This window comes from Eulemur rufifrons, chromosome 7 (genome assembly GCF_041146395.1).
Source record: "Eulemur rufifrons isolate Redbay chromosome 7, OSU_ERuf_1, whole genome shotgun sequence".
Lineage (NCBI taxonomy): Eukaryota > Metazoa > Chordata > Mammalia > Primates > Lemuridae > Eulemur > Eulemur rufifrons.
The window spans coordinates 250,969,006-250,979,138 of record NC_090989.1 but is presented as its reverse complement, the minus strand read 5'-3'; the positions used below and the strand labels follow the sequence as shown (position 1 = coordinate 250,979,138).

At 51.6% G+C, this 10,133-nt stretch overlaps 1 protein-coding gene across 4 annotated transcripts; it reads left to right on the top strand.

Moving 5' to 3' along the window:
• Positions 1 to 743: 743 nt before the first annotated feature.
• AQP7 (aquaporin 7) lies at positions 744 to 9,907 on the top strand. 4 transcript variants are annotated; one of them, XM_069474351.1, is made up of 7 exons: positions 744 to 854; positions 7,734 to 7,860; positions 8,304 to 8,441; positions 8,658 to 8,776; positions 8,988 to 9,202; positions 9,535 to 9,728; positions 9,807 to 9,907. In XM_069474351.1, the coding sequence occupies exons 1-7, from the start codon at positions 756 to 758 to the stop codon at positions 9,893 to 9,895; spliced, it is 981 nt and encodes a 326-aa protein (XP_069330452.1). In that variant the 5' UTR covers positions 744 to 755; the 3' UTR covers positions 9,896 to 9,907. The 4 variants fall into 4 exon arrangements, with proteins under 4 accessions (XP_069330452.1, XP_069330450.1, XP_069330449.1 ...); XM_069474349.1 differs by having other exon boundaries at positions 8,661 to 8,776; positions 9,535 to 9,907; XM_069474348.1 differs by having other exon boundaries at positions 9,535 to 9,907.
• The last annotated feature ends 226 nt before the right edge of the window (positions 9,908 to 10,133 follow it).

The following is a 10,133-nucleotide window of genomic DNA, read 5'->3' as shown; positions in this document are numbered from 1 at the left end:
AAATATTTATTGCACATCTACTATGTGCCTGGCATTATGCTAGGCACTGAGGATACACCAAGAAGTAAGATCCAGTCCCTCCTTTTCTCCCTCCCTCTCTCTTGTTCATTCATTCACTCACTCACTCACATACATCTGTTTGTGTAGACCTGGTTGCAGATCCTGGTGCATTTTGCTGACCTCTGCGTCTTTAGTAGAACCTGGTGCATGTTTCAGGGCTCAGTGCTGTTTCTAGAGCCCAGCAGCAGACTTTGTCACACCCATGCTGCTTGCAGAGTGCCTCACTGTTGCCAGGCCCTGGCCTGTGACCCCAAAGCTCTGTCTCCTGCAGATAGGCAGACAGACAGACAACTGAGCTTCACTTTTCAGCCTGCTCTCTCCCACCCTGCTTCTCCCCAGAGGCTCCTTAGCACCACAGACTTCACTTTCAACTCCCTACCCCTCACTCCTGTGTGGGAGGTGTGGGAAGGGCGCCTCATTTGTGCATCCTTCCCACAGGTCCAGTCCTGACTAGAGGAAGTAAGGGGCATGGCCTGGCCATCTACCCCAGTTCCTCTCCATGTCCCTGTGGCTCTCAGGTGTCTCCCATCCTAGCTGTCCCAGCTGCCTTGGGCAAGAGGAGGTGTGGTTGGTGAGGCTGCTGGGTTACCCATTAACTCAGCCATGAGTTCAGGGCCAATGGGCAGCAGGTGGACTTGAGTCTCCTTTCTGTCCATGGCTTGGGTTGCTACTTCAGGGCCACCCGCAGCTCCAGGATGAACGCCACTGTGGTGGTAACCTCGGTGCATGAAGCACTGCGGAAGCAGCCGATACGGGAGTTCCTGGCCGAGTTCCTGAGCACGTATGTCATGATGGTGAGTGGGTGGGTGGCATTGGGTGGGTGGAGCACAGTAAGGGCAGCCCGTGACCCCCTTCCCACTGCTGACCTCATGGGTCACACTATCCATCCCCTGCCTTTGAGCTGGGAGCCTGGGGAAGAAGCAGAGAAAAGTAAAGAGACAGGGCTTTTTCACCAAGGCTTTTTGGGACAGAAAGGTCTCATAATATGTGGGAGTAGAGTGAAACCATGGGCTGGGGTATCCAGGGGCATGGCTAGAAGTGTGGACAAGGGAAACCAAGGGTAAAGAGATTGAAGAGAACCTTTGAACATCAGGCTTTGAGAATTAATCCTAAAGGCAATGGGGTGACATTGACGGTTACTGAGCAGGGGAGTGAGATGATCAGATTTAGATTTTTGAAGGTAACTTTGGATGCTGTGTGAGGCCTAAGCAAGACATGCAAGGCTGGCAGGAGGGAAGTCCGCTACAGGCTGCTGTAATGACCTAGGATGGAGAGATGGTGGTGACTGGTCTGGGGATGGAGAAGAAAGCATGTGTTCGAGAGAGCTGCAGAAAGTGGGATCAAGGGGACTTTTCAAGCAGCAGATGTGGGGGAAGTGCTGATGTGACATTTTGGAGCCAGCCCAGCACAGGGTGAGAGGTGAGGTTGGTTTGGATGCAACCAGTTGAGATGCCCATGGAGAAATCCAGGAGATACTTAAATATAGAGGTCTGGAGCTCAAGAGAGAGTCTTGGGCTGGAAGGAAAGGTTTGAAGTTCATCATAATATGAGTGGTGGTTATCAAAATTGTCTAGAGAGGGTATATAGAAACAGAAAAAAAGAGGTTGAGGACAGAGCCCTGAGGAATGAAGAAGTGCACATAAAGGAGCCTGGGAGGGAATGATCAGAGAGGTAGGAGAAGCAGAGGGGACCATGACACAGAAGGGAGGCAGCAGCTCCACCAGGAGAGAGCAGTCAGCAGTGTGGGAAGCTGCAGACGGGACAAACAAGGTGAGCACTGACAAGCACCCTGGGTTTGGCAACACGGAGATCACTGGTAACCCTGACAAGAGCTCTTCGTTCTTTCTTTCTTTCTTTGAGACGGAATCTCGCTCTGTCACCTGGGATAGAGTGCCATGGTGTCAGCCTAGCTCACAGAAGCCTCAAACTCCTGGGCTCAAGCAATTCTCCTGCCTCAGCCTCCTGAATAGCTGGGACTACAGGCACAGGCCACCAAACCCAGCTAACTTTTTTTCTATTTTTAGTAGAGACGGGGATCTCGCGCTTGCTCAGGCTGGTCTCGAACTCCTGACCTCAAGCGATCCTCCCTCCTCGGCTTCCCAGAGTGCCGGAATTACAGGCCTGAGACACCTCGCCCGGCCAAGGGCTCTTCTTTACTGTGTGATCAGGACAGAAACCAGACTATAAGTGGGATGTGAAGTTCCTTGGAATCTCCCGCTCTTCTCCCCTGCTTCAGCTCTGTCACTTACCCCAGTGAACCTCTGCCCTTCATAGGACCTGTAGCCATGCTCGTTGCAGCTTATGGAGGGTCCGGGTCCAGGAAAAGAAGGGACAGCCTCTGGGAAGGGAAGCAAAAGTGGTCAGGTGCAGGCCAGACAAAGTAGGGGTAGGAGAGGCTGCGTGTGTGTGCGTGTGCGGTTGTGTATGTCTGAGTGCGGTTGTGTATGTCTGAGTGAGCATGAGTGTAACTGTGTCACAGTGCAGGAGAGGGTGGGGCTCAGGGAGACCAAGGGCTGGAGGGACTGTGGATTCTTATCTTAACCCTGCTACTGAGTTAGTTACCAGCTGGCCTTGGCCAGGTCTCTTCCTGGCTTAGAGCCTCTCTTCTCACTTACTAAGTGTGTGGAATCAGGCCTTCATAGGCTTTGGAGCTGGGTTTAAATTCTGGTCCTGCCATCTTCTTTCTGTGTCACCTTCCACAAGTATCGTAACTATTCAAAACTTTAGCTTTGGCTGGGTGTGGTGGCTCATGCCTGTGTAATCCTAGCACTCTGGGAAGACAAGGTGAGAGGATCACTTGAAGCCAGGAGTTCAAGACCAGCCTGAGCAAGAATGAGACCCCATCTCTACAAAAAATAGAAAAATTAGCCGGGTGTGATGGTGTGCACCTGTAGTCCCAGCTACTTGGGGGGCTGAGGCAGGAGGATCACTTGAGCCCAGGGCCCAGGAGTTTGAGGTTTCAGTGAGCTATCATAATGCAACTGCACTCCAGCCTGGGTGACACAGCGAGACTCTGTCTCAAAAAAAAAAAAAAGAACTTTAGCTTCCTTGGTGGTAGATATGAACACAAATCGAGCCGGCAGATTGTGTGAAGAAGGCCAAGTGCTAGCACCCAGCATATGTGTGGTACCCACGTGTTGGTCCCTTGTTACTATGACAAGTGCTCTAGCTTCTCTCTCCTCCCTGCATCTGGCCCTCTCCCCCTCCTCCCTTACCTGCTCTCCTGCTACCATTCCTGAGCTGTGAGGACAGCAGCTGGATCCTGTCCCTCCATAATCCAGGGCAAAGTAATTTATTTATGACAAGACGTTCCAGCCCCATGAGGGCTGTTAAACCTTGGAACCTCGGAGGCAGGAGGGTGCCTCCTCAGAGAGCTCTTAGGGAAATCAGGGATCCCCCCCACACATTGCTACCTGCCTATACCTGTGTTTCTCTTCACTTTACTGAGATGCTTATTGAGCACTTACTGCATACTAGGCACTATGATGCTACACCCCTTACGTGCAGCATCTTCCCAAATCCTCACAATGGCCCTGTGAGATAGGTACTATTATCATCCCAGTTTCACAGATGGGGAAACTGTGACTAAGAGTTTAGTCATGGGGAAACATGAGACTAAGTCACTTGCCCAAGGTCACACTTTAAGGCATGGTCTTGACCCTTAACCTCTATGCTCTGTCCCTTAGCTTAACTGTGGCAGACTTTCTAAGACTCTGGCCTATTAACTCTCCCCTAGGTGGGGTAAGGCCCTCACTTTCAGGCTTTGGGTAGTTCAAGACGCCTCTCTGGGCTTCAGTTTCCCTATCTGGAGAGTGGGAGCAAAAATACTTGCTACAAAGGTTTGCTGTGAGCAAAGGGCAGTAATGCTTATAAAAGATTTGTGAGGTTTAAGCTCATATAGGACATTGTGTTGTTATTTTTATTTCTTTCACAGGTGTTGATGCTGTTATTTTTAGTTGCCAGGCTGTGCCAAGAAGCGGGGGCTTTTTCAGTTGATAGGAAGCTCAGTGAGTCACCAGGCTGAAGGTTTTGCCAAAAAAGCTAATGTGACCTTGGGCCCCATTTATTGTAGCCAGGATGAGGGAAGCGGACTGTTCCACTCTACAACCTCCAGGGGTGTTGTCCTTGGAGCTGGCATCATGGGTATTGGGGAGACTCTGATGGGCTAGGCCACATTCACTGACCAGGGAGGGGTGGGGCAGGAGCCATCTGGGCCCTGGAAAACCAGCCGTACACGTGAGCCACAGGGCAAGGGTTGCCAACACACATGCTACGGAGGTCGAGAGAGAGTCAGCTCAGGGTGGTAGGGACTTTGGCTAACTGCAGAGTGCTGATCTGTGTAAGGGTGTAGCTGCCACTACTTCAGCTGACCGCTGCCAGGAAGAGTGCAATGCAGACCAGTGCTGCCTGAACTTCTCTTTTTTCAACAGAGGCTGAAATTTCTGGTCTTTAAGACCAAGTTATCAAAACATAACAGCCTGCCAGGCCCAACTCCCCACCCCCACCCCCATCTGTGCTTATCCTCTCCTGCTGTGTTCTATTCTGGACCCTAAGCCAGCTCATCTCTGGGCTCCCCTGCACCTGTCTTGAGGCTCCTGAGGGACCCAGTGGGCCTTGCTCAACTGCCTCTCCCCTACCCTATCTGGGCTATTAGACATTTTCTCGGACTTCCCCCAAGCTACTCTGTACTCTGCCTGTCCTTTTTATTAGCAAATGGCTTGATCTCCTGCTTGACAGAGAAAATCATCATGTGGACCTCCTGTGTCTAGCTCCTCAACCTCCTGGCCCTCTCACCACCAGACCCATTATCTACCTGTGTATCAACACCTCTCGCCTTGGCTACAGCAGGGGTCCCCTCTTTCTTGGAGGACCTCTCCACTTCTGTACCAGTCCACCTCTCCAGCCTATTCAGGTAATTTGATCTGTCCTTTTCTCTCTCCTTTATCTTTGGCCTGTCCTTCTCCCAACCTATAAACATACTGAAGTTTCTCCACTTAAAGGAACACAGCACGAAATGAAATAGCCTTCCCTTCACCCTGTGAGCCCCTTCATTTATCCTGTGCTCTCTCCCTCCTACCTCAGGCAAGTTCTCAAAGAGGTGTCTACTCTGGTACCTTTCAACTCTTCCTTGCCACCTACTCACCTCTCAAGCTCTGGGACCTGGCTTCTGCCCCCATGGTCTGATGAGACAGTGTTCACCATGTTTCTAATGGCTGTTGGATTGTCACGTCCACAAGGACACTTTCTAGGCTTTCACACACTTGACCTGGAGGCTGCACATGACAGTGTGGACCACACTCTCCTTGAGAAACTGTTTCTACCTGGTGTCCATGATACATTCTCTCTTTGTTCCTCTCCCATTTCAACACCTGCTTCAGCTGAGGTTTCTAATGTCCACCCTTGAGTGCTGATGTGTGGCTCTAGGTTCAGCAGCCAGCTGCCTTCTCACCTTGTACCTCTCCTGGGGCCTTCGTCCACTGATGGCTTTGGCTTTAGCCTTCATGTCCATATTCCCTAGGTTTTCTCCAGCCTACTTGGGTAGTTTGCTCTCCAAGGAAAATATAATTTGAGCCACATATGTAATTTTAAATTTTCTAGTAGCTACATTAAAAAGCTAAAAAACAACAGGTGAAATTAATTTTAGTAATTATATTTAACCCATATATCCAAAATATTATTTCATGTAGTCAATATAAAATTACTAAGATAGTCTACATTCTCCTATCCCTACTACTCTTTGAAAGCTGGTATATATTTTACACTTATAGCAGATCTCAATTTGGACTAGCCACACTTTAAGTGCATAATAGCCACATGTGGTTACTGGCTGCCATATTGGATGACACAGATCTAGACTCTGATTTCCAGCAGCTTACACATCTAGAAGTCCCTCAAAAACTACATGAGCAAAACACATGGACTTATCAAAGGAGGTGCCATCTGAGATTGGCCTTATAGAGTATCAATTTTTCAGGATTTAGGATCAAGTATTCCAGGCAGAGGGAAGGGCATATGCAAAAACACAAAGACATAAAAAGCAAGGCATGTACAGAGCAGTGTGGTTGTTCGGTCTGAGGCCATCTGGCATAGGTGACTGCCTGGATTCAATCCTGGCTGACCATGTATAGGCTGTGTGACCTTGGACAAGCCACTCAATTTCTCTAAGCTTCAAGTTGCCCATCTGTCAAATGGGGAGAATAATAGTACCTAACTCATAAGATTAGTGCAAGGGTTAAGGGAGGTGATAGATATAACTTGCTTACCAGTACCTGGCACATAAAAAGTACTCAATAAATGGTTATTTTTACTTAATAGTGATACTATTGTAGAGAACGTAGAACGTAGACAATATTGGGGCAGAAATGAAACTGAGAGGCAGAAGGAATGAAATTATGAATTTGGATCTTATCCTAGAAATGGAGGGGAGCCAGTGAATGTTTGAGCAAGGGGCAGACATGATCAAATTTTTGTTAGAAAGGTCACTCTGGCTGCAAGCAGGAGGCTGGGTAAGAGCTGGGAGAATGTTGACCAAACAGAGTTGATTGGGTGTTGGGGAGCAGAGGGAGGAAACTCTCACTTGTGACACCTGGGTTTCTAGCTTGGCCAACTGGGATGGGGAACATAGGGTGAGGAGCAGGTTTTCTGAGCGATGGTGAGATTTTAACGTAGAGCCTGAGATGCCCATGGAACACCCAGGAGAGTCCCAGTGGGTATTTGGAAATAGGGATCTGGCTCCCAGGTGGAGATTGTGGGAATTTTAGTGCACTATGGCCTATCTGAAGCCATAGACCTGGTAGAAAGACCAGGAAAAGTGACTGGGCTGAGAAGTGAAAGGGGCCCAGGGATGGAGCCTGTGATCATTTGTGTTCATGAGGCAGATGAAGGAAGAAGAATGTGAGAAGGAACTGTAGAGAGGGAGGGCTAGTGGGGTGAAAGGAAAACCAGGAGAGAGAGATGTCATGAAGGCCAAAGATGAGGCACTTTCCAGAAGCACAGAGTGGTCAAGAGCACCAGAGTCAGCAAAGTCAAGTAAGACAGTGTCTGAAGAGACCTTTGAGAAATGAGGAGGTTGCTGGGGCCCTTGGGGAGAACTTGGGTGTCTGTGACATGTGGAAGCAGAAGCCAGATGGAGGAGGGAATGCAAGGTGAGGGGTAAAGGAGCTGGCCAGGGGGTTCTTTCCTGGAGCCTGACTGAGACAGGGAGGGGCATCCAGGAGCCCACGGCTGGAGAGGGAGGCGGGAAGGTTTGTCAGACTCAAGTCTGTCGGTGCCAGTCAAGGGGGAGGAGACAGGTACAGGCAAGAGGGAGGCCTCTCTAGAGGGAGAGGGTGGGCACAGGCAGTAGAGCTGAAGGGGAAGTGGACACAGATTGAGGTTGGGTGAACTTCAGGTGGGCTAGGGGTTTAGGTGCCCGGATGTGTATCGTAAGAGCCTCTAACTCTGCCACCCCACCCAGCTCCCCCAGTTCAGGTCTGAGAAGCCTTGACAGGGGCAAAGGAGGAGAGGTCACACAGAGGGAAGGCTCTTGAGGAAGAGGGCACGGCAGAGGGTCTCTAAGGGCAATGCTGGGGAGGCCTATGGCCTGGGGGTGAGGAGCTAGAACTGAGCTCTGAGCCCTCCTCTGAGGTTGGGGCTTCTGGGCAGGCGGCCCCCTTAGAGGCCTTCCCTTGTAGGTGTTTGGCCTCGGTTCTGTGGCCCATATGGTTCTAGGAGATAAAAAACATGGGAGCTACCTCGGTGTCAACTTGGGTTTTGGCTTCGGAGTCACCATGGGAGTGTACGTAGCAGGCAACGTCTCTGGTGAGTGAGCCCCGGCCCTGTCTGACCGGGCAAGGCCAGGTGTTCCCTCTTTTTTGCCCACCTCCAGCCACCCCTTCTCTGACACAGCCTGTGCCCGCCCCCTTGCTGGCCACTTCGGGGGAGGAGAACACCTCTAACCCCTTGCCTATGAGTGTGTCTGCCCCAGACTCTTCATGGGCCCCCTTGACCCACCATTTTTACTAGCTGGGTCATTTTGGGCAAGGTATTTACCTTATCTGTCCCTCACTTTTCTTAATGGTGAAGTGGGGATGGTGGTCCCTGCCTTGTGGGGTTGTTGTGAGGGTTAAATGAGAGAGGTCTTGCCACAGACAACACGCTCCATAAACACCAGCCATTATTATTGTTGTTGTTGCTTTCAATATTATCTATACTGTTGTTTGATTCTGCTCTCACTGCCCAACACACTTGACCCCTTCCTACAGGGGCCCACATGAATGCAGCAGTGACCTTCACTAGCTGTGCACTAGGTCGCATGTCTTGGAAGAAGTTTCCTATATACGTGCTGGGTCAGTTCCTGGGCTCCTTCACGGCTGCTGCCACCATCTACGGCCTCTTCTACTGTGAGTACAGTTGTGCCCTGGGTGTGGGCCTCTGGCCTCAGCCTCCTCGTCTGAAATATGGGCAGATGGGACCTCAACGTCCTGGTCTGTAAAAACGTCCAGGAGAGAAAAGCCTTGTAGCTCCCCATCCTTCTATTCTACAACCTCATTTCTGGGACCCCAGTGGGGTTTAGCAGGGTGGGGCGTCAGGTTCACATTCAATCTGTGTCTCCACAGCAGCCATTATCCGCTTCTCGGGTGGAGAGCTGACGGTGACCGGTCCCACAGCCACTGCTGGCATTTTTGCCACCTACCTTCCAGATCACATGACACTGTGGCGGGGCTTCCTGGATGAGGTCAGTGGTCCAGGATGGGTACCCCTCCCCAAGCCTTCCACCCCTCAGGAAGGAGCCAGCAGGGAGCCCCTAAGGTTAGAGAGGACACGAACTCTGAAAGGGGACTGTACTAAGACATGTCTCTGCTGGTGGGTTTGGATTTGGGGCACTGCTGAGGCCCTGTGGATTGTCTAGGGGCCCCAGGTGGGCTGCCACAGCGTCTGCTCCCCAGGTGTTACTGACGGGGATGCTCCAGCTGTGTCTCTTCGCCATCACGGACAAGAAGAACCCAGAATTTCAAGGGTCCCAGGCCCTGGTGATTGGCATCCTTGTTGTCATCATTGGGGTATCCCTAGGCATGAACTCAGGATATGCTATCAACCCCTCCCGCGACCTGCCCCCCCGCTTCTTCACCTATCTTGCCGGCTGGGGCAAGCAAGTCTTCAGGTACTGCCCCGACCAAGCCCATTCCTGTGGTTTTCTGGGGGTCCCCTGCATGTAGAGGGGTGGGGATGATGTGAGGAGCAGCACAGGAGAGTCCTATAGAGCTCCCAGGTGGCCAGGGGAGGAGTGGGTCCCCAAGTTCCCCCAGACCAGCACAGCACAGATGCAGATCCTGATCCTGGACTGAATGTCAACCCTGTCCCTGAATCGGGCTGAGGGTGTCTCCTGGGGTAGGATGGGGATGACTCCCCTACACACTCCACTAGGCCTGAGGTGGATGCGGGTGCTGTCCAGAGCATCAGCTCCCTCAGTAAGCCTCTGCCTCTTGCCTGCAGGGCTGGGGATAACTGGTGGTGGGTGCCAGTGGTGGCACCACTTCTGGGAGCCTACCTAGGTGGCATCATCTACCTGGTCTTCATTGGCTCCAACACCCCAGAGAAGCCCGAGAAATTGGAGGACTCTGCGGCACTTGAAGACCACAGGGTGTCTGTATTGCCCAAGACCAGCCATGATCCATCCGTGGCCCCTACCAACAGATCTTCAGTCTCCTCTCCCCTCACCTCTGCCTCTGTGGCCCACACCAACAGATCTGCAATCTCTCCTTCCTTCACCCCTGTCTCTGGGGCCCCGATCAAAAAATCTTCAGTCCAGCCTGCCCCAACTGTACGTGACTCCATGCATGTAGAGCACTTCTAAGTAGAGACTCTTTGTGACTCCCTCTCTATCCCAATAAAGAAAGCCTGTCCCACAGCAGCAGCCCCCCAATACTTCCTGGGGGGCCTCCTGTGGTTGGGCTTGCCTCCTGGGTTCTTCCAGGAGCTCTAGGGTTATGCCTTAGCCCAACACTGGAGCATAGAGCTGAGAGGCCTCAACTTGTCCAAGCTCTGGGAGCTGGGGTGCCCCTTGGGGGAGAATGCGGAAGAGCTGACCTGTG

Bases quoted from the DNA above. Each gene is read 5' to 3' on its own strand.
- AQP7 (XM_069474348.1), top strand. From the start codon at position 756: ATGAACGCCACTGTGGTGGTAACCTCGGTGCATGAAGCACTGCGGAAG. The intron at 8,442-8,657 runs GTGAGTACAGTT...GTGTCTCCACAG, and splicing joins CATCTACGGCCTCTTCTACT to CAGCCATTATCCGCTTCTCG. The intron at 8,777-8,987 runs GTCAGTGGTCCA...TCTGCTCCCCAG, and splicing joins GGCGGGGCTTCCTGGATGAG to GTGTTACTGACGGGGATGCT.